The sequence below is a fragment of the Marmota marmota genome, unplaced genomic scaffold (assembly GCF_001458135.2).
Source record: "Marmota marmota marmota unplaced genomic scaffold, marMar, whole genome shotgun sequence".
Taxonomy (NCBI): domain Eukaryota; kingdom Metazoa; phylum Chordata; class Mammalia; order Rodentia; family Sciuridae; genus Marmota; species Marmota marmota.
In genome coordinates this window covers 2,305,318-2,332,322 of record NW_025999962.1, presented here as the reverse complement: position 1 = coordinate 2,332,322, position 27,005 = coordinate 2,305,318, and the positions used below count along the sequence as shown (strand labels likewise).

Below are 27,005 nucleotides of genomic sequence, written 5' to 3'. Positions count from 1 at the left end.
CGCTGGACACGGGCAGAAGGGGCCCGGGCCCGGGGTGGGGGCGGGGGGACAATGCGGGCAGAAGCAGAAACGCCGGGAAACAGACCCCGAGGCCGCAGGGGCCCCAAGAGGACAGGACAGAGTCGGGGAGAGGCTGCTGGGAGCGGCCGCGGGGCCCGGCACTCGCACAGAGGCCACCTGAAACCAAGGCCGCACCTGCCTGCTCAGTGGGGCCTGGCTGGGTACAAGAGGGGCCCCCCGGTGCCAGCCCCAGGACCACAGTCCCCGCGGGACGGGCCTGGGACGGGCCTGGGGGGCTTTCGTGCTTCACGGCTGAAGTCACTCAGGCCAAGGGTCCATGAATGATCCTCCATAACAGTCTAGAAAAGCTAAGCGTGACGGCTACTGGACGTCACCCTGCCTGGGGGACACTCAGCTAAACACTGCTGCTTTTCACTTGCTCTCTGTCAGGAGCCAAAAGACTTCCTGTGTCAGCCTCCAGCACCTCCCTGGCCCCCACGGCCACCCTCTGGAACCAGGCCCGGTCACCTCTGAGGTCGGCCTCCAGTGGGGGTGCCCTCCTGCAGCTCAGTGTGCCAGTCGTCATGAGGGCTGCTGGCCACACCCAGGTGGCAGGTGGCCCCGACTATGGGTGCACACACATGCCCCAAACTCACTCAAGTCACAGTCCACAGCACTTTCCAGAGACACGGGGCTCCTCTGACGTGGGGGAGCTCGCGGGAGCCCTGCTTGAATCACCCGCGCAGGGGACCCCGCAGAGTGGTGGGGCCCTCATTTGGAGGCTGTGCTGTGGGGACGGCCTTCTGGGCAGAGGGCAGGGACTGGGCAGAGGCAGGGCCGCACACCAGGCCCCAGGCAGCGCCTCGTGAGCCCACCTTGCCAGGCACAGAGGAGGCACACAGGGGGCCGTCGTCAGGCAGGCAGCTCTGGCTGCACGGCACGCCCCCCTCCAGGTGGGACCCCGGGACGCCTGCTCTAGGAAGGTGGGGAGCCCGGGCGCGCAGGGCACTCACGCGAGGGCGATGGTGAAGTGGAAACGCTGGCGCAGGCCGCGGAAGGTGACGAAGGACCGCGGCGGGAAGCTCCTGGCGCTGACCTCGCAGTAGGGCCGCTGGTACTCGCCCGGGGGGCACACGCAGTGGAAGCCACCGATGAGCAGGTTCACGCAGGTGCCTCCATTTTTGCACACGCCATTGGCACAGCGGCCGGAGCGGGCGTTCACCTGGCAGTGGTCCCCTGGGGACGAGAGGCAGAGGCGAGAGGTTACGGGAGGCCGAGGGACAGCAACGGGCCTCAGAGGGCCCACAGTGCAGCAGATCAGGGAAAGACCAGCTGGAGCAGAGGAGGGCCCCCAGGGGCAAGCGCCCAGTGCCCAGCGCCCAGGCCGTGAGGCAGCTGCTGCCAGGGGCTTGGGTCCTGCTCAGTGGTCTCCTGGTCCAGCGGCAGCCCCCAGCTCCCAGGTGGCTGAGGACAGGGTGGGGAGCATGGGGTTTTCTAAATGTGCCCCTGGGAGGTCTTCACTGAGGGGTCAGGAAGGAGGCCTGCTGGGCCCTGGGGAGCGCGGGGTGGTGGACAGGCAGCACGGGACCCCAGGCACTTGTGGGCTGAGCTCAACGCCCCACTGTGCAGACATACAGGGGCTCCCAGCCCTCCCCACCCCTGCACCTGGGCAGTGCTGACCACATCTGTGCCTTGCCCAGGACTCAGGGACGTGCCACAAGCTCCGGGCCCAGGGCCCCTCCTCAGGGGCTTCCGGATGCCCGTCCTCCCTGCTGGCCCTCAGACCCCTCACCCAGACCAGCCAACACCAGGTTCCGACCTGGCGATGACATCTGTCTCTCCCACCAGCTCATGGCCTCCCTGCGGGTGGGCACCACCCCACAGCCTAAGGCCCCTGCTTCAGGATGGTTCCAGAAGCTTTTCCAGAGAGCTGTGGACGGCACAACACTTTTATTTTATTGTTTAGGTGATGCTGACGGTTGAACCCGGGGCCTCACGCACGAGTCAAGTGCTCTACCACTGAGCCCCAGCCCCAGCCTGTGGTTTCCTCAGTGGCAAAAATCTTTTCCTTTCCAACCTCCTTGTACATAAACCTTCGTGTTCCGAGTCTCTAGAGAAAACCCCCAGCTGTGCTGAGTCACAGGGTAGCTCGATGACATTTTGGGAGACATTTCCAAACTGCCCTCTACATGAGCTCACATGCCCACCCACAAGAAGGGGGCCTTGTGAGAGGTGATCAGGTCACTGGTACTTGGGAGTGGGTGGCTATCAAGCCAGCGTGGATTCCCCAGCTACTCTCTTACTGTGTGGCTGCTCACACCTGGTCCACGTGACATCATCTGCCATATTATGACATGGCCAGATTTTCACCCGAAGCCAAACATATGGGGCCACCCAACCTTGGACTTTCAGGCCCCAGAACTGTGCTAAATAAACCTATTTTCTTTTTAAAGTACCCAGTCTCAGGTAATTTGTTACAGCAATACAAAATGAACTAAGTCAGATGTCTCAGACCTTACTTCTCAGTCTGAAGGCTGAAGTCCAAGATCAAGGTGCTGGCCAGCTGGGTTGTTGGAGGGGTCTCTGCCTGGCTTGTCCTCACATGGCAGAGAGGGAAGGAGGGAGAGAGGGTGCACCCTAGCTCTGTCTCTTCTGACACAGACACTGACTCTGTCTTGAACCCATCCTCGTGACCCCACTTAACCCCTAATTAATCCTCACAAGCGGAGCAGAGCCAGGACTTGGGGAGCTGGGTGGGAAGGCCCATTCACCCCTCAGCAGACACTGCGAGCTGGTCGAGGAGGGCAGGGAACTCACCCTCAGTTCTGTGAACAGACCCAGAAGCTGTGAGGGAGAGTCCTGTGGGACCACCACACCCCCAAGGCCAAGGCCGGGCTGTGCCAACAGCTCTCAGGGGACCTGCACTCAGACGTCCTCAGCCCTCAACGCCACCCCACCCAAGGGGACAGTGCCACCGGGACAACCCCTCCCAGCAGCTGCTCAGGGCACACACACAGGGGCCACAGGCCCAGTGCAGGCCATCACTGAAGGGCCGACCCGGGCAGCCGACCTCTGCTCCGCTCAGCGCAGCCTGCCCCTCACCCAAGAAGGTTCCAGCACCCACCTGCCACCTCGGGTCCCAGGAGGCCACACTCAGCCTGATGCGTCCCAACCACGGAGTCAGGAGCCTCCCCCACCCAAGGGAAGGCCTCCGGGGTGTGAAGAGCGGAAGGAGTCAATCTGAGATGGTGACAGTCACAGGGACGAGCCACCTTCCCACAGCTCTCTTCCCCTCTCTGCTCCCATGCCCCCTCCATGAGCAGGGGGGACCCCGACGCGCACAGCCGCTCTGAACCCTCGTAACACCAAGGAGGCCCCCTGCGGGGCACCCACCTGTGATCCCGGGGCCTGGGAGGCTGAGGGGGGCTCTGGGCAACTCAGGGAGACCCCGTCTCAAAAACAAAAGGGTGGGGATGGGCTCCACGGTGGAGCACCCGGGTTCTAGCCCCCGCCCAGAAAAACACCAGCCTCCTGGGGGGGGGAGGGCTGCTGACCTGCCGAACGCCCACCCTACCAAGCAGGGGTCACCGCGAGAGCCCCAGGGGCTGCGGGCTCCAGGTCAGGCCCAGGCCAGTGGGTGCTTTCTCCCCAGCAGCAGGCAGGGCCGGGCCCAGCCCTCACACACACTCAGACTCTACCCTCTCACCCAGTCATGCACCTGCTCCCACACACACACACACACACACACACTGACACACCTGCACATCCACCGTCTCATGTGTGGTGTCACCCTCACATGCACAATCACACACTCACCCTGCCACACACACGCACACCCACATGCATGCCCACCACACACAGCCACACACCCCCGACACTGTCACACAGGCACTCGCCCATGCACACCCGCGCACACACAGGCACACTCTGCCTTCTCCCGGCCTTCAGCTGAACCCCTCCCTCGGCCACTTCAGATTCTCGTTTCCACTTAGAAACGCGGGCGTCTGGGAGGGTTCGCTTTGCAGCATTCCGGGAGGCACTTTCTCCAAAACAAACGGCCCCAGGAGGACAGACAGACCCAGTGCTCGCCAAGCCCTGAGGACACGCTGCCCACCGCGCTCGCCGGCCAGGTCCAGAGCCCTCAGGACCCAGGCCGCGGGAACCTTCAAGTCACCCTGAAGAAGGCCCTGGCCTCCAGGCCCAGACCCTCGTCCTCCCAGCCCTGCCCAATCTCTGATCCCAGTGCAGGGACCTCCCCACCGAAGCCCACAGGGGGAAGGAAGGCAGCCAGGGGACACAGCTGACCCTCACGCTGTAAGGACTGGCTGGGACTTGCTGCTTCTAGGCTGGGTCTCCGCAGCAATGGGGCCACAAGCCCTTAGGCTGTCCTTGTGGGGTCACGTTCAGGGACACTTGAGCCCCAGATGCCTTAAACCCTCTGGTGTCCAACAGAAAGGCCACGGTGAGCCCCAGAGGGAGCACTCCTGTCCCCAGGTAGGTGGCCATGCCATCTCAAATACGTGGCCGACAATTCCCAGTCCCACGAGGAGGGTGGCCTGGTTCCAGGATCCAGCGTTTGTTTCTTTGGCTTTATAGAGAGCGTCATCATTGCCACCGGGCTGTGTGACACACGGCCACAAACCCAACACCACAGTCACCACTGTCATGTTCTGGAGTGGGAATCCGGGCCCAGCTGTGGACGGGGCCGGGCGTCGCAGGAGGCTCCAGGGAGGATACTTCTGGCTCTCCCAGCCTCAGGGTGGGGCTCCTGGGTTCCTTGGCTTGTGGCCGCATCACTCCAGTTTCTGCTCCAAGAGCACGGCCACCTTCCCTGGTGGAGTCCCCTCCCCTTCCTCTGACAAAGACACTGGCCATTAGATTTGGGGTCCAGACTAAGCTCTGATGACCTCATCTCAGGTCTAAGCTCCTCCCGTCTGGAAAGATGCTCCTTCCAAAAGAGGCCACGTTCCAAATGAGAACGGACATGGGTCTCGGGGCCTTCTGTGTGGGTCCTAGAATCTGAGACACTGCTGGGTCCTTCCCCGAGGTCTACTACGCGAGGCTGGGTCCCAGGCTGTGGTTCCTCTCCTTGGGGACGACAGCCTGGCTCTTTTCCCCACCAGCCAGGAAGAGGCAGAGCCCTGGGCTCCCCAGCCAGCAGCCCTGATCACCCCAACTCCCTCTCTCCTTGGGTCCCCAGGCCCCCCAAGCCCAGACCTTCCGTCCCCTGTTTCTCCTCGGGGCCCCATCTGGGGTGAGGCTCTGAGTCACAGCCACCCGCCTGAGCCCTGCCCCTGGTCCCCCACAATGCTCACCTGCCAACTGCACACCCTTACCCACACTGCCACCTTCAACCTGCACCCCTTGCCCACAGCACCCTTGCCCACGGCGCCCCCCTCACAGGCCCTGCTCTGCACAGGACACGGGAGACAACCTCTCAAGCTGCCGGGCTCTGTGTGTTGGTCCCAGTGGCTTAGAACCACCCACCCCGTGGGCTGGCCATCAAGAACAGGCCCAGCCCCTCTGCACCAGCCTCCCCACACCAGCCTCCCTGCCTCCCTCCGCCAGGCCCAGGGGAATCCACCAGTTAGCACAGGCGGCCAGCAGCCCCCGGAGCTGTCCCTCGTTATCAGTGATGGGAACCCAACAGGGCCCACCTGCAGTCCTCTGCCCTGGTTCCGCATGTGGCTTCCCAGGGACTGGAGGCCACCCTGTGTCCCCTCCCCACCCCTGTCCTCATCTGGGGCCTGTCCCCTTGGTGAGCAGGTGCTGGTGCCAGGACACAGAGCCTAGGCTGCTCCTTCTCTGTCCCAGCTCTGCGCCACCCCTGCTCACGTGACGTCCGGCATCATCTCTTTCCCCTGGCTCTGTGGAGGCAGCTGCAGTGTCTGTTCAGTCGAGCACACAGTGGGCACCTTGTGTGTGCAGGGTGCTGGACAGGTGCCCGCAGGGAGGCAGTGGCTGAGGGGAGCTGGATCCACAGCCCCGGGGAGTGTTTGTGGGATGAGGTCATGAGACACCAGCCCCTTCCCAGTTCAAGGCATGGATGACTGACGCTTGCTCATCAGCCACAGAATCAGGAAGCCACGTGACTCAGGTGCTGGAACCCAACCACGCAGGAAGTAGGCTGGCGTGCAGAGGGACTGACGGCACCCACAGGCCGGCCTCACGACAGGCAGCTCCCTGAGTGTAGGCTTGAGATGAGCCGGGCCAGCCTCATCTCTGGCACAATGCAGGTCCCCGGGGACCCTGGGTGGGGTCTGCTCCAGTGTCCACTCCAGTGTCCATGTACAAGGACACTCCAACAGCAGCCACCACAGCTGGCCTGTGTCACCCGTGCAGTCACCTGCCAACACTTCTCCCGGCGCACACACCGCCCCGAGCAGCAGAGCACTTCACTCCGGGCCTTGGGGACCCTGATCCACAGCACATGCGAGCCCCCCATGGCCACCTTCAAACTGCCAACCTGATGGCGCTGGGTGCGGAGTTGAGGAGAGAGGTGTCGTGACGGCAGCCGGTCACCCCCGTACGGAAACCATGGTGATGGACGAGGCTTCTCAGCCTTTGCTTGTGGGTGAGATGCCACTTTCCTATTTTAGCACTTCTCATTCAAAATGACACCTGGCGCCCCCCGCCCTGGCCTTCTGGTGGAGTCCAACGTGGCCGAGTCATTCGCGACGCCCCCTCCCACCACCTGCACCCCCCATTACTGCTGCGCCCCTTGGCCCCCACCTCGGACCAGGCTCACCTGGGCACCTGACGACCGAGCTCAGTGCCCCAGCGGGCCACAAACCCCGCGTGCGGGAGTGACGCAGGCCTCGGCCCTGGGTTCCGGTGCCAAAGCCAAGCCCCAGAGAGAAGCTGGGAAGGGCCTGGCGGAAACTATTCCCAAGGGCAGTCGCCTCGGCTCAGGGGCCAGGGACCCAGCCCCAGGGCCTGGGCACCGTCACGGGCACCTGTTTCACTCCAGGTCTGGGGTGAGTGGTGAGGGAGGGGACACCCTTCTGCCTGCCTCGCGACCCTGGCTGGCAACGCCAGAGCCCTGACCTTCCACCTAAGGAAAGCCGGGGCCTGGTCACGCCCCAGCTCCCCAGGGCTCGAGCAGGTGGTGCCTGCAACAGAGGAAGGCAGCTGCTGTGCCTGGTCAGATCTGTGCTGAGGGGCGACTGATGGCCTCGGCCTCGTTCTGGAGCAGGGGGCAGGGGAGCCGGGGCAGGGAGAGGACCGGGAGGGCCTGGACTAGGAGGTGCTGATGTGAGCCTGAGAGAACCACTCAGGGCCCCCAGGAGCGGGCAGAGAGGGGTGCAGGGAGCCCGGCCGCCCTGGCCCTCAGGACTGTGAGCAGGGCTGGACACACCCAGGAGGGAGGCAGGTAAAGGTGTGCCAACTCAAGTTTTTAAGTAAATAAAAAGACAATTCCTTCCAGTCCAGGAAAGAGCTGAAGGCTTTGAACTAGAAAAACCAGAATTTCCAACGGCAGCGGGAGTAAAGACTGGGCACAGGTGGAGAGGACCCGGGGCCCGAGGTCGGGGCAGAATCACGGCTCAGAAAGGAAGGAGCAAAGAGCTCAGCGCCAACAGACGACGCGGGACCAGGTCACCAAACAGACACTCCAACCTGGAGACAGTAGAGCCCCAGGGTCCTCCTGTGTTAACCCAGGACATGGCGGAGCACTGGAGGCAGGAGCCCCACTGCCACAGGAAGCAGAGAGGACAGGGCTTGTGAAGTGTCCATCAGCTTGACTGACACTGCCCACGTTGTCCACCCATGCTCCAGGCAGCACCATACTCATCCCTCCACCCACCCACCCACCTGTCCACCGACCCCTCACCCATGCATCTGTCATCCATCCACCGTCCCCTCACCCACCGGTCCACCCATCTACCCACCTAACCACTTCTTCATTTCCTCCTCCGTCCCCCGACCCCCTACCTGCTGGACTGTCCAGGGCGGGCACTGCGCTACGAGAGACCATGAACAGATCTCGGCCCTGCTGAGCTCCCATACGAGATACAAACGTCAGATTTTCAGGAAAACTGAACATATGGGCTAAGAGTCTTCTAGCAGATGGGAAAAGTAGAGGGGAATGGGGACGGGGCGTGGGCACTGAGGAGAGGGGAGGGGACAGTCAGGACAGTGGGGCTGCAGGGCTCAGGGACCCGTCAGGCCCATCAATATCAGAGGCCCCTCAAGCACAGCTGAGGCAGGATACGGGCCTGGGCTCCTGCTGCCCCCAGCAGATCCCAACCGGCTGGGAAAGCACCTCCAGTCCCCCGACAGGTACACACTCACACGCTCCTGCGTGCACACGCGGGCAGCAGTTCCCGCTGCACGGCAGGCCGAGGCTGGCCCCTGCTGCCCTGCCACACCACAGCGCACACCTGCGAGGCCTGCCCCCTACGAGGGCTGTGGCCAGGTTACACAGAGCAGTCACGGCCCGGTGGCCTGCAGCCCGGACAGAGGCCAGACCAGCACAGTCCCTCAGCTACTGGGCGCTTGGTCCAGCAAGTGGGCCACAGAAGAGGAGCGGTGCCGCCTGCTCCACAGGCAGGCTACGCAGGACGGCAGGCAGGCAGGACGGGCAGGGCCACGTGCCCACAGGAGCCCGCCATTCACACGGATGCCCCTGCCGCTGGCTGCCACCAGGACTGCACTGGAGCTGAGATGGGCTGAGGCCGCTCAGGCGGCAGCCTCAGCTCCGGCTGGTCAGTGTCACCCCAGGGAACCTCCCTGTGGGGCAGGCCTCACCCTCTGGGGGCAGAGATGCAGGAAGACAGCCTCCAAGAGGTCAGAGGCCACACAGCGCATGGCGAGGGGTGCACGGTGCCCAGCCCTGCCTCAGCACCCACACCAGGCCCCACACAGGAGCCAGGGGACACAGGTGGCAGGTCACAGGGCCTCAACTCCCCTCCTCCAAACCCTGGAGCCCCACTGCAGGGACACAGGCATCCTCAACAGGCTCCGGCCAGTGTCTGGACATCAGCCCTGAAGGCGGGGCCCTGGCCCTCTCAGCTGCAGGCCACTGTGGTGAAGGGGCGCAGGCCCCAGAGGTCAGAGGCTGCCCTCTGCCTGGTCCTCCCCCTTGCTGCCCCCGGGAGTCCCCAGCTGTGTGGGACTCTCTCACCTGGAGCCTGAGGCTCTCTTGGCTCCTCCCTGAAGCACCCTCTGCCGACCGGCCCTCCCCACCCAGCAGGGAGGCCAGGAGAGGCCAGGTGAGGGCCCAGCGCTGCCCACCCCCACCGCACGCCCCTGGAAGATGAGGCGGTGCGTGGCCAGGAGGGCCTCCTCCCACGACTTCATCTTCCTCTTTGAAGCAAATTCCCAGAACTTCAGACACACCCATTTTTAAGAATATAAATTAAGACTGCATTCCAGAGCACAGCCCGCTTCCGCCCACTGACTCACAGGGGACACCTGTGGCGAGGTGGGGCCTGCTGGGCCCCGGGACTCGGGATTTTAACTCCCCGGTGCTCAAGCAGAAGGTTCCAGAACAACCCTCCCAGCTATTCCCAACCTGGTATCCCACGGGACACCACCTCCCAGGAAGGGGCACTGTTCCCAACCTCCCTCCTCTGATGCCACTGTGAGGTGGCAACAGCCAAGGTGGCCCAAGGACACTGCCACGGCCTAACCCTGGAGTCTGGGTCCGCACCTTAAGGCCAAAGGACAGGATTAAATTAGGGCCATGAGAAACTGCGTCACCAGGGGCCTCTGTGAAGGCACAGGGGACTTCTTCAGATTTGAATGACAGCTGTCAGTCAGGGGCCACCAGAAAAAGACCAGTGGAAAGCAGTGGACAGAGACAGAGAGACAGAGATAAGAGAGACAGAGGCAGAGAGGGAGAGACAGACACAGAGACAGAGAGAGAGACAGAGATGAAAATAGGGACGGAGAGGGAGAGACAGAGGTAGAGACAGAAACAAAGAGAGACAGAGGAGGAGAGACAAAGATAGAAACAGAGACAAAGAGAGAGACAGAGGCAGAGAGGGAGAGATAGAGTGAGGGAGAGAAAGAAAGAGAGGAACAGAGAGAGTCAGAGACAGGAATGTCTGCGGCCACGTCTGGCTGGAGAGTCCGGCGCACGGGGCAGGTCAGGAGGTGACGCTGCAGTCCACGGAGGGAATTTCCGGGTGGCTGCCAGTGGGAGGGACGGGCACAGGACAAGCCCACGCTGGGGAGCAAGCCAGGCAGTAGCCTGGGGGCCTGGACGGGCTGACCAGCCGCTATCAGGGTGTCCAGACCCAGAACAGCAGCTCAGCACCCCGCACCCCGCCCACCCGGTGCAGGAAGGAGCCAGCCCTTAGACAGGTGGCCGGCAGCAAAGGCAGGGTCAGCTCCTAGTTGTCTTTAGGAGCCAGAGAGCAGCCACCCACCCTTGTCACAAGAGGGGCGCTCGCCCAGATGGTCTTACCAGCTGTGCCCAGTGGACCTGTTGGAAACGGGGCAGGACAGAGGGCTTGTCCACACCAGGAGAGGGCCCAGGAGGGGTAACTGGCCAAAAGCGAGCTCTGTCCCCTGAGGTCTTCTGGGGGTCAACAGCCAGGACACCGGGCCCCTGCACTGCCCTGGGAAGAGGCCTGTGGACGTTCTCGGCCCATCAGCAAATATCCACTGAGTGCTGAGGGGACGCTGGGTCCGGTGGGAGTCAGTGGATCAGCAGACCGTGGACCCAGGAAGACGTCCCGCCCTGATCCTGGTGGCCTGAGTACCCGCCCTACAGATGGGAACAGGTCACGGGGCCTGAGAAGCAGAGGCCACCCTGGGTGACGGGGTGGGCTCAGGTTAGCAGGAGGACTGTGGGAGGGAGGGGGGTCAGAGACACAAGGACAGAGGCTGGCATGACCTGAGGAAGGGGCACAGGACCTCAGTGGTCTCTGGAAGAAAGGAAACACACGTGCCCCCGAGGCTCCGAAGAAGCAGCCCGGCGGGCCCCTGGACTCCAGGACGTGCCCCTGTCACCTGTGCTGTTTTAAGCCACCCACCTGTGGAAACCTGTTCCGGCAGCCATGGGGCAGTAGCGGGTGGACACAGGCCACATGGCAGCTGATCAGTGGCTCTCCAGACACCCTCAGACACCCACCACCTGCGGCCAGGCAGGCCCGGCCAGGACCCCTGGGCAGCCGCCTCCCCCCACCGTGGTGCCATGGTGAACACTGGGGCCCGCGTGGCTCCCCCGGCCAGGCTTCACTGCCCCTGCCCTGTGCTCTGGCCCCATTAGCACAATCCCACACGCTGCTGCAGGACCAGTCCTTACCGAGTCCTCCCACACCCTCCTGCAGGCTGGCGTGGTGGCCCTGGGGACCCTCCTGCCCTAGGTGTAGATCTCATAAGAGAGCAAAGCTCAGGAAGTGCCTCCCAGCTGATGATGGTGGGGAGCACCAGGAGCCCTGGGGGCGGTGGATGGCGTCCCCCAAGGGACAGAGGCAAGTCCTAACCTGCTCCCTACACCTGGGAATGGACCTTGTGTGGAAAAGGGCTCTTGCAGGTAAAATCAAGTTGAGACACGGCCACACTGGACTCGGGTGGGCTCTACTCCAGCGGCTGGTGGCCTCTTAAGAGGGGAACAGGACAGTCAGGGAGAAGCCCCAGGAGATCAGGGCAGGGACCGAGGGCCAAGTGGAGGAGTGGCAGGAGGCGTCCTCCCCGGGACCTGAGAGGGACGACTTGACCTTGTACTTCTGGCCTCCAGACTGCACGAGGCCACCCCCCAGTTGTCTGAGCCCCATAGGGAGCAGCACTGGCCAAATAGCCTTATTCAAAATATTTGGGACCAGAAACGTCTCTACTTCAGATTTTTTTGGATTTTGAAATATTTTCATATACGTGATGAGACATCTTGGGGACAGCACCCAAGTCTCAACACAAAATTCATTTATGTCACACACAGTGTTAGCGCCACTGGGTCATACCTATGACGGGTCACGTGAGGTCAGGCGCAGAACTGCCCACTGTGGCATCACGTCAGTGCACAAGAGGTTCTGGAGTTTGGATCGGGATGTTTCACCTGGACGTGGTTGGTCACAGCGGCCAGGCAAGCTAACAAGAGCCTGAGGAGGAGGCGGGTCAGGGTGACCTTCCCAGCCGGGAGCTGGCTGGCTGTGCCGCACCCTGCCAGGGTCTCACTGTTGATGCCAAGCTCAGCCTTGGGAGATAAGTCCTGGGAGAGAACGGGAGCCACTAGCCCGCCCGTCCACCCCCATCGCTCAGTCCACGATAGCCAAAAGCCACACTGCCCAGGAATGCAGCACACGGAGTGGGGGACCCGCGGGCGGACTCCAGAAAGAACGTGAAGTAAAGCACATGACTTCACCGAGGGGAGCCTGAAGCGACCAGATGCCTGAAAAGTGCGTTTTCCTAAGACAGGGCTCTGCTCTGGCTGCACCTGAGGTGGGCGCAGGCGGGCGGACTGCCCCTAGTGATGACCGGCTCTGGGTTTAAGGACTGAGTTTGGCTCTGCTTGCAGCAAGGACGCCAGGCCCCCAGGCAGGGACCCCGTGCTCAAGGCCATCACTTCATGGGACATGGCAGAGCCCAGAGTGACCGCGGCATTTTCAATCCAGCACGAAGGTGTGGGTTTAGTGTGGGGTGACTTTGTGCTGGACCGTTGGGGCCCCGGGGCCCTGTGGAGGCCTTTACAGGCACAACTTGGGGTCCTGCCCTGGGGGAGTCGGTGTGAAGCCCAAGCCCAGCCCCACTGAGGGCCTCCCAGGCACTGACCGACAGCGGCTAAGTCCCACTGCCAAGTCCAGGCAACGTGGACGAGCAAGCCCAGGGTCAGCCAGCCGCGGGCTCTGCTCCAGGGTTTGTTGAAACTCGCTCTGAAGGCAGATAAGCAGCCAGGTCCCACAAGCAGGGCTGAAGAATAAACTCGACCCTAACTGAGAAGACCCGGCCCACGAAAGCCCCCAGGAGGAGCACCCGGGCCACCGTCCCCCAGACTCAGGGCCAAGGACAAGGACTTCCCCAAGGATAGGGGGTAGGCGGGTGGGCAGGTGGCTCCCGGTCTCTCCCTGGCCGCCCCTCCCCGCCCAGATCTGAACCCCAGCTGGGCTGAGTTTGCAGGAAACCCACCTCCTCAGTGGTATCAGAGCTGGGGCTCAGGAACGCACCCCACAGGGGACGTGAATCTGAGGTGACCATCACCTGCCACTCAGCCTCAGGTAGAGAGAGGGACACGGGAAGGGGCTCCTCAGGAGCTCACAGCCTGGGCTGGCCAGCCCCACACCTGCAGTGCATCAGAGGGCCCAGTGTCCCAGGAAGGAACCCAGCAGACCAACAGGGCTCCCCTTCCAGCTCAGGACCAAAAGCAGCAAAGGCGTCACTGACCACAGCACAAAATGCAGATGGACCTGAGGAGGAGGATGAGTCCTTGACCTGCAGGGGACAGGGCAGTTCCCAGGGACACGGTGCCGCTGAAGGGCTGCACATGCCAACCGTGTAGGGTACCGGCAGCAGAAGACCAGCATCTGTCCTCAGGAAGCGTCCAGTACAGAGGAGACCGAGGCAGCCCACGCCAGCCGGAGGGACAGGGACTGGAGGGGACCCAGGGGGCCCTGGGGGAGAGCGCCCTGGGAGTGCAGCATCCTGCCGGAGGTCAGCATGAGCTACGGGGAGAGCCTGGGGCAGCCGCATCGGGTGGGGTGGACCCCAGTGCCGCAGGCCCCAGAGGCTGACTGGACTTCAGGCCAGAGCGGCTCCGGGAAGCCTTGTGCACGTGTAAGGGGACACACTGGGCTGTGAAGATGGACCACAGGGGCAGCAGGAGACCAGTCAGGAGGTGACAAGGCAAATGTGTAGACAGGAGGGGACGACGACGGGCAGTCACCAGGACCAGATGGCAGACCGAGTGCAGGGTCAGCACAGGTGAGCCGACCCGGGGGCTGGAGGAGAAGCCTTAGGGTCACAACGGGGCACACACAGACTTGGTGCTGGAGTCACCGCTGGACACCCAGGAGAGGCGGACACAGGGGGTTGGAGCCAGGGGAGGCCAGCCTCGCCTGAGTGGCACATGAAGCTGACCGTCGGCAGAGGGAGGAGAGACCCCAGGTCAGACCCAGCTCCACAGCCTAACGTGGGTAAAACTGGATGACAGTGGCCCCTCCAAGGGCTGTCACAGACACGTGGAATCAACAGAGACCACCTCAGTGACCACCAGAGTCTCCCACCTTAGAGGGAGTGACCACAGTTGTGTGGCTGGGGACAGCATGCCCAGAGCAGAGCCAGATCTCAACCCAAGCCCCAAGGCTGGCCTGGACATGGGTGAGTGCCTGGAGGCAGGAGCCATTTCCTCATGACCCCTGGCTACTCGCTGACCACGGCGCTTCCCCTGTGCGCCCTGGTGCCCAGCACAGAGCACGCATCTCCACGGAGTGCTGTTAAACAAAGGAAACGAGAGAAGGAGGTGATGGGAAGACCCCGCCACTCGTCCTCAAGGAGCACACGAAGCCAACTGTCCTCAATTAGCATGTGGGCAGTTGGGCGGGGCCTGGCCATGTGGACACTGGGCTGGGCTGTTCTGGGCATTGTGGAGTGCTGAGCAGCAACCCTGGCCCCTCCCAAGGGCACCGAGGTCTGACAACCCACTGTCTTCATTGTCCATGTCCCCAAGGGGCAAAATCTCCCCAGCCAGGGGCCTGTGGGCAAAATGCATTCATGTTCTGCACCTCAGTTTCTCCATTTCTGAAATGGGCACAGGGCTGCTGTGAGAAAACACCCGTAGAATCGTCTAGAACACTGAGAGCACCACCAAGCACTCGAGAAACACGGCTACAAGTCACACTGTCCTGAGACACTGACCAGCAAATCCCCCAGGAGCAAAGGTGGCACTCAGGAGGCCAGGGGGTGGAGAGACCCTCCAGAACCTTCCAGAGCAGGGACGGCCCCGAGGTGTCACGTGATGGGTGAGGGGAAGGAAGACCTCAGGAAGACGGAGGGCACATGGGAAGCCAGGAGACGGGGCAACACGTCCACATCTGGACCAAGGCCTGAGGGACCCAGAAACCAAAACTACAGCGTTTACGAAACCAAGACTGCGCAGAGGACGACGGGAACAGCCTGCATTTGCCACCGGGTTGTTTGGGACATCAGCAGACTGACAAAGTGGGAAAGCATCCAAACTGTCCACACCTAAGTCTTCCTGTCCTACCCCTTTCAAAGACTTGGACACTTGCTGGTCCTAACGGCCACCCCAGCGCAGAGCTGAGACCCCGCGAAGCAGCCTGCAGCCCTCTTCCCCTGCGGGGCCCAGGGGATCCAGGTCCCGGGGGGTCTGGGGCCAAGATGGAGCAGACACTCAGGAGGGCTGTCAGGATACCTTCTCAGCGTCAAACCCGCGGAGGTTTTCCTGGGATTAATTGATGCCTTCCTTCTGCGGCTCACAGGAAGCAGAGGGCTTCCAGCGCCCCTTGGGCTGATTCCAACAGGCCGCCGCGAGGCCCGAGTCGGCTTCCCCGGCAGCGGGTAATGGGAGCCCGCGACGACAGCGCGGTTTTCATCGCGCACGGAGGAGCGCAATTACCTCGGCTCAGAAAACCAGTGCTTCAAAGGGAGAGAGGGGGCAGGAGGAAGAGGACGAGGAAGATAATCAGGCTTCATTAGTCTTATCTCGGGGGGGGGGGACATGGAGGGTGCTTTCAGTACCCAATGGGAGTCAGACGAGTCTCCTGCCAATCACTGTGCGTCACGGTCTTACCAGCGATGACAGCCTTGGCCATTCCCATCATTATTCTTCCAAAAATGACTCCCTTGATGAAAAGGAAACTCGAGAACGTCTAAGTCAATCGGCTCCACCCGGCGGGTCAACCTGTCTTCAGAGGGGACCCAGGGCCCCGATCCCTGATGGTCTCACTCGCCCTGCCCCAGCGTGGCCCATGCGTCTCCAGCAGGCCAGCCACGCAGCTGCACAGGGCCAACGCCTGGCCTTAACACAGTGAGCGGTGCCACCCCACAGATGGGGGGCTGCCCCTCAGCCAATACAAGGGCAGAAAGCATAGATCAACTGGGGTTACCCTCTCTGATGGGTGGGGTGAGGTGGGGTGCATACATCAGGCACCCAGTAAATATTTGTGGCACAAATGAAGACCACATATTGGCTGACCCCACTGGAGGCCCCAGCCCTTTCTCAGGCACAGTGGCCCCAGCTTCTCCATCTGACACAGGACAGTCAGTAAAGGGCCCCTCTGGGTCCCAGGGCAGAAGGGAAGGGGTGCAGGGGCACCAGCCCCCAGGGGCTTCCCAGCAGGAGGAGGCCATCCACACAAGCTGGCTCGAGTGTCCCACTGGCCGCTCTGGAAGAGATGCAGTCCACACCATGCGAGTCTACGGGTGGGGGAGGCTGGGCAGGACACGCCCCCCCCCCCCCCCCCCCCCCCCCCCCCCCCCCCCCCCCCCCCCCCCCCCCCCCCCCCCCCCCCCCCCCCCCCCCCCCCCCCCCCCCCCCCCCCCCCCCCCCCCCCCCCCCCCCCCCCCCCCCCCCCCCCCCCCCCCCCCCCCCCCCCCCCCCCCCCCCCCCCCCCCCCCCCCCCCCCCCCCCCCCCCCCCCCCCCCCCCCCCCCCCCCCCCCCCCCCCCCCCCCCCCCCCCCCCCCCCCCCCCCCCCCCCCCCCCCCCCCCCCCCCCCCCCCCCCCCCCCCCCCCCCCCCCCCCCCCCCCCCCCCNCCCCATCCTGAAAGTGGCAGGGAACCTGTCCTGCCTTCCTGCTCCCTGCAAGCTGGGAATTGAGGGTTAGCACTCAGCAGGACTGGCAAGAGACGTCTGGGTCGTTCTGGCAGCCAGCCTCCCCCAGCCAGGCAGGGGTACACAGAACACAGATGGCAAGAGAAAGAAACTCCCTCCCCCCTCCCCACGTCGCCAGACCACAACCAACGCGGTGCAGACGCAGCCAGCGCGGCAGCCGTCATGCCAGGCTCCAGAGCTGTCTCCCTCCCGTTCAGCGCACAGACCTCGGCGCCCACACTTCCTCTCCCTTTGTCCTCCCTTGCGCTCTCTTCCTGCTCCCTAAGTACCTGTTGATACCTCCAGCTCCTGTCTAAGCCCATAAACTCCCGCTCTGTGCCGGAGAAGCCTCCCCCACCAGCAGCGGGTTCTGATTTTCCCAGTGTTTACACCAGGCCGGTTAATCGTGGATACGGCTCACGGATGGAAGGGGCTGGAAGTTATCTCAGGTGCAGATCAAGTCCTGCATAATCCCCAGGGGCTTTCCAAAGAGAGAACCTCCAACGACAGGAACACCACAAACTCGTTTCTCAAAGGGGCCATGATCCTACGTACAGCCGAGGGCCCGGAGCGCACAGGGAGCACGTGTTTCCTGTGCTGTGGGGCGGCCTCTGTTTTCAACAGCCACCGCTGGCTACCTGTGGAGCGATTCGCTTTGGCATGAGCCAGGACGCGTTGTGGTAGTGCGTTTCAGGGTGGAGAAGGTGAGCCATTTTCCACAGTGACAATGAGGCATGAAAACTGTAGGTAACGTCCTTCAGGACCCATGGGACGGCGGCCCAGGACTCCCACCCAGTTCCACTTTGCACTAACCAACTGCGCTGGAAATCTGGAATGACACATTTGGAACACTCAGAGGCGATGCGTGGCCTCGTGCACCTGGGTACCTCGGGGGGACCTCACACTGCGGCCTGCTCCTGCAGTCCTCCTGAAGGGACGGCCTCAGGCTCCCAGGTGTGAATGAGACCTCAGAGTCAGGGAGGAAGGGCCTCCTCCCACGCAGCAGGCCGAGCCCAGTGCCACTCCAGAGACCCTTCGAGGCACACGGAGCCCGCACCTGGGCCCAGCACCTGTCCTGTGACCACGTCGCCAAGAGGGAAGCAGACCGAGGAGCCACAGAACCCCTCCCACGTGTGACCCGGGCACCCGGGTGCCAGTGCAGACGAGCCCCGGGGCCACAGCCCAGGCCTGGACACCTACCCGTGAAGTCCTCGAAGCACTCGCAGGTGTAGCCGCCCTCGCGGCTCCGGCAGCGGCCGTTGGCCCCGCAGGGGCTGGAGTAGCAGAGGTCGATCTCCGTCTCACAGTAGTCCCCGGTGAAGCCGGGCGGGCAGCGGCAGCGCAGGCCGTTGACGGGGTGGATGGGCCGGAAGAGCACGGTGCTGGAGCTGATGAAGGGGGCCGAGCTGTCGAAGCGGAGCACGGACACGCACTTCATGTAGTTCTCGCAGGGCTCCCGCAGACAGATGTTGTCGTCGAAGGGCAGCACGCGCTGGGCCGAGATGGTGGTCAGCAGCGTGCGGTTCAGGTAGATCTGCTCCTGCAGGTCCTCGGACGGGAAGAACCTGCCCCGCACGCCGCCCGGCAGCAGCGCTGAGAAGGTGACGTTGAGGATGTTGGAGCTGACGTCCGTGTCATTCTGGATGTTGAAGACAAAGACATCGTCCTTGGTGGTGGACAACACTGTGGCCACCCCTTCCACAAAGAGGGACAGCAGCGGGGAGAGGAACTTCTCCTGAGACATGTTCTCCAGGCGGACAGTGATGCTGTTGGTCAGCATGTCGTCCGTGATGATGGTGACACGCAGAGTGCAGAGGGCCGTGACACTGTGGATGCCATCTGGGGACACAAGGAGAGCGAGTGGGGTCAACAGATGCCTTTGGGGGTCAGGGAACAGCCCAAGACGCACTTGGCAAAGAGGCCCATTCCCCACCTCGACCTCCTGCTTCCCGGCCCCCTCCTCCCTCTGCCACTGACGCCCACCAGCCTCCAGACCACGGCCCACCATGTCCTTCCCCTGCTCAGAGGCCCTCAGTGGCCCCCAACCATGAAGGGGAGCACCCCAGTGACCACCATGATTCAGGGCTCCCGGGGGTTCACCACCTCACTCCAATCACAGACCCGGCCACCAGGCCCTTGCACCCCACGCCACCTGCCCTCTGCCCACATTCCGCCCTTTGTCCCCAGCCCAGCTGCAGCCCCGGGAGCTCTGCAAGCCTGCACTGGTGCCGCGAGATCGCCCCACCCAGACACGCCGTCGTACCCACTTTACAGGCAGGGATGCCAAGGAAGGCACGCGGGGCCGCACTGGGTCCCGGCCGGCACAGTGGACAAACCAAGAGACAGTACTGGGCACTCAGACCCAAAGGGAGGACGACGCTGGTCACAGAGTCGCACCACCCAGTTCCAAGCCCAGAACCAGAGGAGACGACAGATGTGCAGACAGATGTGCAGACAGATGTGCAGACAGATGTGCAGACAGATGTGCAAGAAGCCCCCAAACAGCAGAGGGAAGAGAGAGCCTCCGCATCCCGGGCCGCTCTCCCTGGGCGCCTGCAGCCCCGGCTGTCTCTGGGCCACAAGGATCCAAGTCACGTGACCTGTCCACACAGTGAAGAGCATCAGCACCCGCAGTCACGACTGCAGGCAGGAGCCTTGTCACGGGAAACCTGAGGTCCCAGGAGACCCCAACAGGAGCCACCGCACCCCCCCTGAGCTGGGTGCCGTGGCCACGCCTGCGATCCCAGGGACTCAGGAGCCCGAGGCAGGAGGATAACAAGTTCCAGGCCGGCCTCAGCACCCCAGGCTCAGTCCCTGGCACCAAAGAAACAAAAAGAAAAACAGGTGTGGCTGGGGCTGGCTCTGAACTCGCGATCCTCCTGCCTCAGCCACCCAAGCCACTGGGATCACAGGCGTGCGCCACCACACCCGACGCTGCCATTCGATTTTCAAAGGAAAAATGAAGCCTGGTTGAACCCTGTGAGCTCGGCTTGGGCCTATCAGCCCCGGCTTCCTTCCACCATCACCCTCATGCTGCGGTCACAGTCCCCAAGGGTGGCGCCATCACCCATTGCCTTGTGGCCCCTTATGACACCTAGAATAAAACACACAGCCCTTGCCCTGTCTTATGGTCCTTCATGGTATGTCCCTCACCCTCCCCATCATCACAGTGATGCCGCCCTGCCAACCTAAGGTCCTCTTCCTGCCCCAGGGCCTTTGCGCATCTTGTCTTCCACCTGGAGCAGGGCCAACTGGGTCCCAGCTACCTGCCCCCCACGGGAGCCCTCTGGTAGGGCACCCCCGTCCACCTCGCGTTCCCACTTCATTCCTGCACAGGAGCTGCCGCTGCCCGACTTCACCCTTATTTGTTTACACCTGTTTCTCCCCGGGGAGTCTGAGGGCTGAGACCTGCAGGTCTTGCTCCTGCCACATCTAGAACATTCCCCTCTGAGAAGCTGCTGGGTGAACACCTGGGCGGGAGGAGGCTCCCACGCAGCTCTTCCACCTGCACCACCGCGCAGACCGCACGGGAGGCTCCGTTTGTCCACCCAAGCTGTTTTTACTTGTTGGAAGCTGCCGGGTTTCCTTGGCCAACGCCGTGACAACACAGCAGGCAGGACATGGCTGGCCTCCTGGTGACCACTCACCAGACTCCTCTCTCCTGAAGCCACCGTGGGTCTGTTTGCTCTGGCCCTGGCCGCAGAGGCCACAGGAAACTCAAAGCCTAGACCTCCTTGGCTGCACTGGGCTCTCCTGTCCCCAGGGCTGGGGGCTGCAGGACTCGGCCACCCGCCCGTGGGCACCCAGAGGGCACAGCATAGCGGAAACCTGCAGCAAAGACCCACTTCCAGGGACTCGTGCTCGCTGGGGCCCAGGAAACGGCATTAAACATCAGCGCACGATGCTGAGCTGGGAACACGACAGGCGTCACCCACCGCCCAACGTCAGCGTCACTCACGACCATGGACACCCAGGTACAGGGACAATGGACCTGCACTCTGCGGCCTCCAGGGTGGGCTTCTGAGCCACCTGCTTTCAACAAGCCTCCAGGACACAAACCAAGTGCCCATCAGCCAGGGGCCACCGAGTGACGTAGCGGCCACCCCCGTGATGGAGCACCAGGCTGAGCCAACGGAGTAGCAGCTGCCAGTGCAGATCCTCTCAGCAGCGGCCCGGCTGGGCACAGGTTCTGTTCTGAGTCACCTTCACGTTCCAACAGCTTCACACTCACCCGGGGCCGCGCCCAGGCTCCCTGTCCACACGGGGGCCTCGCCCCGCCCGCCCACAGCCCGCTGTCTTCAGGTCTCCAGGTCTTTACCTACTGTCCTTCCCGCCCCAGGACCCCACGCGACACTCAGCCACCACGTCCCCTTGCTCCTCTGGGTCGGACCCGGCAGCCCGAGGGCTGCTGCTCACGCTGCGTGGAGAAGGAGGGGCAGAGGCAGAGGTGGCCCGCACTCTGCCCTCGGGTCGTCCCTCTCCCCAGGACGTCCCTCTCCCCAGGAGTGTGGACAGCTGGTGCAGAGGTCCATGCTGCTAGGACAGTGGGCTCCAGCGCCCAGCCTGCGTCCAGGCGCTTGCTCCACAGCTGGAGGATCAGCGTCCCGCCAGCTCCACACACCCCAAAGGCAGTCCAGTGCACCTTCTGTGCCCACCCTGGGAAGGACGAGTCACTGCACTGTCCCTGAGAGGGCAGAGGACATGGGCAGACGGCAGGCCTGAGGCTGCGGGGCCGCCTGGTGGTGCTTCCTGCGTCACCCAAACAAGGTTGGCAGGGACTTTCCAGGGCCCGGGGTGGGGCCCATATGACCCTCTCATATGGATGTGACAGTGGCTGGAGGAGGGTGGGGGTCTAGCTGTAGCCCAAGTGGTGGGCCCACCCCTGGGGACTGAGGGGAGTTGTCACAGCACGGCTTCCAAGGAACTGACGGCCCCCAGGGTGGGGGGACAAGGACCAAACCACAATCTTGAGGCCAGGTGGCAGGTGACCTCGCTGCAAGTGACAGGCACAGCGGCCAGGGCTGGGTGACCCCAGAAGGTACCAGGGAGGTGTGTCCCCCAGGAGGGCCTGCCTCAGAAACAGATAGGAAGGGCCTCTTCACGTCACACGTAGGACAGCGGCAAGCCAGGCAGACAGCAGCCACCTCCTGCGCAGTGTCACGACCCAGGACCCGACAACAGCAGACGCCCTCCCTCCTGGTCCTGGGGACCACAGCCCACTGTCTAGGTGTCGGGGCTGGTCCCAGACAGGCCCCACAGCACCACCTGCTCCAGGACCCCAGCCTCTGGTGTCACCACAACCCTGGAGTCCCTTGGCCTGAGGACACGCCTCTCCCACCCCCGCCCTGGCCTCAGGAGGCCCCCTTCCCTCTGTGTCTGATTTCTCCTAAAGGACGCCGTCCCTGGACGAGGGCCACATCCAGCGTCACCTTGGTGACACCTGCAAGAGCCTCTCTCCAAACCACACCCGTGCTGCAGTTCCAGGTGGACTCGGACTCGGACTCGGGGACACCATTCAGCCAGGGACAAGTGGGGACGTGGAGGAGGGAGGGACAAGGCCACAAGCAGGTTGAGGCCTCCTGACTGCTGCTGGGCCCATGAGGTAAGGCCCTGGGGGAAGTGGCCACAGGAGAGGGGTCCTCATGGCTGTGGGTGGGACCTGGGCACCACGAGGGTCCGTGCTGGCCACTCTACAGAAGAGGACACAGGGCAAGAGGAGCTCTGTCCAGCGAGGACACTCGGGCTGTGGGCAGCAGGACCCAGACTCAACCTGGCCCTGGGCCCCACCAGAGATGGTCAGGTGGATGGGGCAGTTGGCCTGAGAGGACCCCGACCTGCCTGCTGAGGACAGCCAGAGACACTTGCTCACGGGTCCCTGTGACCCCACCCCATGCACCTCGGCCTGGGGTGGCATCTCTGCGCTGACGGTCTCTGCTGAGGTCCCTGTTCACAGCCCTCCCACAACCAGACCCCGCCCCTCCACAGGGCACTGTGCTCCCATCCCTTGCTCTGTCCCCTGCTCCTGTCCCCTCCCAAGTCTTCCTAATGGGCAGGAGGGTCTGGAGGTCCCCCTCACAGCAGGTGACTGCAGGTGGCTTCCTGCTTCCCTCTCCACGGCGCTCCTCTCTGTGAGGCCAGATGGCAGGGGTGACGTTCGGCTCCTGCTCCCGAGGAGGGCACCTGGTCCCTCCTTTCAGGGAAACAGAGTCCACATCTCCAACCTGCGTCTCCTGGACCCAGACTCTCCTCCCAGGGACAGGCCGGGCGGGCGCTCCTGTGGGCGAAGCAGCTTCTCCTGCCCCGGCCACAGGGAGGAAGAGCACCCCACGGACCCTGGGAGGAGCGTGGGCCAGCTTGGGGGTGACCAGCACACGGCACCGTGTGGTCCCAGTGCAGCCCACCCCCTCGGCCCCAGCTCTCTCTGGTGAAGGGAGGGTCCCCGCTGAACCCCAGCAGCCCACACTGGTCTCTCATTTGGAACCCAGGTCCTCACCTTGTAACTGCCCCTCTGCTGCCCTCAGACTGCTAGAGGGGGGTCTCCATGGCCCTCTCCTGCTGATCCCACTGGATCTTAGGGCACACCAAGCACCAGAGCCCAGGCAGCCGGCATGAACCCCCAGCCCTGGCCGGCACCGGGTCCGGGCGGCAGACCCCAATGCCCCTCGGCATCCTCTGCCCCCAAGACACTCACCTCCGAGCCCCTCCTCCCCTCTGAACCGTGAGGTCCTGGAGGTGCCAGGAATTGCTCTCTCACAAGACCCGGGGCGGACGCTGTCCCCAGACGGCCAGCACAGGAAGAGTCGGGGGACACCGCGTGTTCTAGAGAGGACCCGCCTCCAGGCAGACAAGAAACAGGAACACACAGGAGGGAAGCGACCAGAGGACCCCGTGCTCGGTGACATGAGCCCAAGAAAGAAGGCAGATCCCAGGTGAGGCCTGTCGCGCGAGGCGCCCACGGAGTCAGGTCCAGAGGAGGAGGACGCACCCTGGGCAGGGCAGGTGCCCCAGGGCAGTCCCCGTCTTAGGAGGTGATGGTGAACGTCCTGAAGGTGGCTGGTATGACGGCGGCACCGCAATGTGAATGATTAATGCCACTGTCTGTCCCTGTTGAAGTGGCACGTTCCATGTCACATAAAGCCTGCCACCAGTAGAAGTAAGTAAATGCAGGAAAAAGTTGACGATGAAGATCCCTAAGGCCTGGTTCTCGATGTCACTCTTACGGTTTGATCTGGAATGTCCCTGAAAGCTCATGTTAGAAGCCTGGCACCCCACGTGGCATGGCCCAGAGGTGGGCCTCAGGAGTGAGTGGACCAAGGCTCTGACCTCATCAGGGATGAACCCCTTGGTGGCTGCAGGGACTCCTGGGAGGAGGGTCCTAGCTGGAGGGAGCAGGTCGCTGGGGCGTGTCCCCAGCCTCTTCCTGGCTCCTCTTGCTTCCCGCTGCCGGGAGCAGAGCTGCTCTCCCCCACTGCACCCTCCGCCCTGACGCGCTCTGCCCTGCGGCCAGCCTCGGACTGGAGCTCCAAACCACAGGCCAAAATACATCCTTCCCGCTTCAGCGGCTCTTCTCAGGTGTTTTGGTGACAGTCGGGGAAAGCTGACTGACACACACCACCACATCACTTCAATAAGATCACGCCGTCAGCTCAGAAATGGTCTCTCCTGGTTTGTGTGTGAGTAAAGCTGGTCTCACGGTGGAGTCAACATCGAGTTTGGAATTGACCCCATTAATTAACTCCATAAAAAACACAGCTGGTCTTGCCTGTACTTGACGGAACCTTCTAGAAGCCTGAGATCATAACAGGCCCCCTACCCCACCGTGGCCAGTACAACCCCAGCTACAGGAGCTACATTTCAGAATGACTTCCGGAAAGTCTGGCTGGCCGAGACTCGTCTCTTGCCAAGAGACAGAACTTCCAGCTAAGAGTCAGGGTGGTTCCTCAAAAAGCTCAACGTAGAGTTGACGTATGGCCCAGAATTCCATCCCTACGTGCAACTTAAAAAAGAATAAAGACTCGTGGACCCAGAAACTCATCAGGAATGCTCAGAGCAGCACCTTCAGATGGCCAGGAAGTCGAGAGGGAAACGTCCATCGGCAGACGCAGGGCTGGCCATCTGGTCCACACGGGGCAGCGGGGCCTGCCTATAGAAGTGCTCACACATCCTCTAGAGCTGAGGAGACACGGGCACTCTGAATGGAAGGAGCCAGCCACAAAGGGCCACGTCCACAGGATGGCCAGAAGAGGGGACTCCACAGAGGCCGGAAGCAAAGAGAAGAAGGGCGGAGGGCGTGCAGCCTGCGGGTGGTCCAGGGGCGGCTGCGTGACACTGGGGAGGGATGTCCCAAGTGCTGTTGAGTGTTCCCCTTGATGGCTAGTTTATCTTAAGTGAATTTCCTCTCCTTTTAAAAAAAGGGGCGCTGCTGCTCTTAATAAGAATGCCTTGTGTTTTGCGTGAGATTACTCAAAAGGCGAGAGCCATGCTGAAAGGCATTTCAGAATGACTTCCTCAAAGTCTGGCTGGCTAAGGAAGTCAGAGGAGGTCAGAGGTTGGGGCAGGAGGCAAAGCCACTACCTAACCTGGGCGGTACCCCTTGCTGGCTGTGAAGACCTGGTTCCTGCTCAAGTGTGGACGCCAAAGCCCCCACAGTGTGTTTGTGTTGTGAACCAGACTCTGGGGGAGAAACCGGCAGGATCCCGTGCCCGCAGGGAACAGGCTGGGGTCACACAGAGCCCCAGGAAGCTTTGGCCATCAGTAGACATTCACCGCGGGGCAGGAATCTGGAGGTCTGACTGCACCACGCTCTGCTCGGACGCCAGGCCAGCAGCAGGCCGCCTCACGACCCTAGGGGTGGCAGGTGCCGACAGAGCCCTGGCTTCTAGGGCAGTTGGCTGGGGCGGGCACCCCTGCAGAGGCTGCCCCCCGACCTCTACCTAGGAGACGAGAGCAGCACATTCTGTCCTTTTCCCAACGCTGTCCCATGGCAGCTGGGTCAGAACTGTGCCCAGCTGACAACCTGCCCTTGGGAAAACACAGACTCAGGCTCTCCTAGCTTGAGATGCCTGGGGCCCCTAGTTTAGCACCCCAGCTGCTCCAGGCCACCCAGGGCCTCCACACCTTCCAGCAGTGCTGTCTGGGGCTTCCCTTTGCCAGCCGGGCCCCAAATGTGCCGCTGGCTGGGCCAGCAGGGTGCCTGTCCAGCCCCTTCTTCCTGCCAGAGCCAGAGAGCCCACCTTTCTGCCCCCTCCCAGGAGGACGGGCCAAGTCCCCCCAGGCGGAGATTAAGCAACAATGTGGGCTTCAGAGAACAGTGAGCGCCTGGTTCTGAGCCCAGTGACGCCATCCAGCAGGACAATGTGGCCCCTGAGCACCTGCCAAGGGACAGCCCATATGCTCTCCACCCAGACAAGTCGCGGAGCTGCTGTCAGCCCAACAAGGAAGGGGATGAAGGAAAGACGGGGGGCTAACAAGCCGCCAACCAGCCCCCCACCCAGCCGCAGCGCTCCGGGCCCTGGGGGTCGGCGAGTCTCCATTCACTGCAGCTTAGAGCCCAGCTGGAAAGGGCTGTGTCTCTGATCCAGCCCCAGACAGGTGCAGAATCCTCCACCCAAAACCCTGTGAGCAGGAGGCCGTGGAACTGAGAGTTCTCGAAGCCGGGACAGGACAGGCGCGACCCCGGACATCGCGCAGGACCCAGGCACTGAAATGCTGACCTTCCTGCAGCAGATGGGTGCATGCCTGCAAAGGATGGGAACACGGTCGCCGGGACACCTGGTGTGGGTGGGTCAACTTTTGGTTCCAGGGGTTAAGCCCAGAGGCGCTTAACCACTGAGCCACATCTTCAGCCCCCCCCCCTTTTTTTTAATTGTTTAATTTAGAGACAGGGTCCACTAGGTAGCTTACAGCCTCGCTGACTTGTTGAGGCTGGCTTTTAATGTGCAATCCTCCTGCCTCAGTCTCCCAAGCCACTGTGGCTGGCCGATGTGGGTCATGTTTTGCTGTCAAATGGAGTTTTTCAAAACCCCCTTTGGTTTTCAGGGCATTTGGATTCGGAGTAGCAGATAAGGGCTGCAGACCAGCATCTCTTCGGAACAATCCAGGAGCCAAGACGAAAAGCAAAGGAAAATAAAGGGAAATTCCCTGGGTGGCAGGAGAGGTGGCCCGGGAGGCACAGGGCGTCTGCTGGGGCGCACGTCTCCGCTGTGCTCTGCGCCCCAGGTCGGGCTCAGGATCGCACGTGTTTGAATTATTCAAAACAACAATAAAAATTCCTTAGGTGAAATGGGCGGTGGA

General features: G+C 62.7%; 1 protein-coding gene and 1 long non-coding RNA gene across 2 annotated transcripts in view; one reads left to right on the top strand and one right to left on the bottom strand.

Moving 5' to 3' along the window:
* Celsr1 (cadherin EGF LAG seven-pass G-type receptor 1) overlaps window positions 1–27,005 on the bottom strand; it is a gene marked incomplete at its 5' end in the record, with an annotated part of 118,999 nt that overhangs the window by 56,987 nt on the left and 35,007 nt on the right. Inside the window, 2 exons of the mRNA XM_048802972.1 lie at window positions 1,014–1,236; window positions 17,913–18,551. Coding sequence (XP_048658929.1) covers window positions 1,014–1,236; window positions 17,913–18,551 — 862 coding nt within the window. The remainder of the gene's footprint in view (window positions 1–1,013; window positions 1,237–17,912; window positions 18,552–27,005) is intronic.
* On the top strand, window positions 4,312–8,639 carry LOC125616783. Its single transcript, XR_007347525.1, has 2 exons — window positions 4,312–6,574; window positions 7,427–8,639. It is a non-coding gene; the product is annotated as an uncharacterized LOC125616783 (long non-coding RNA).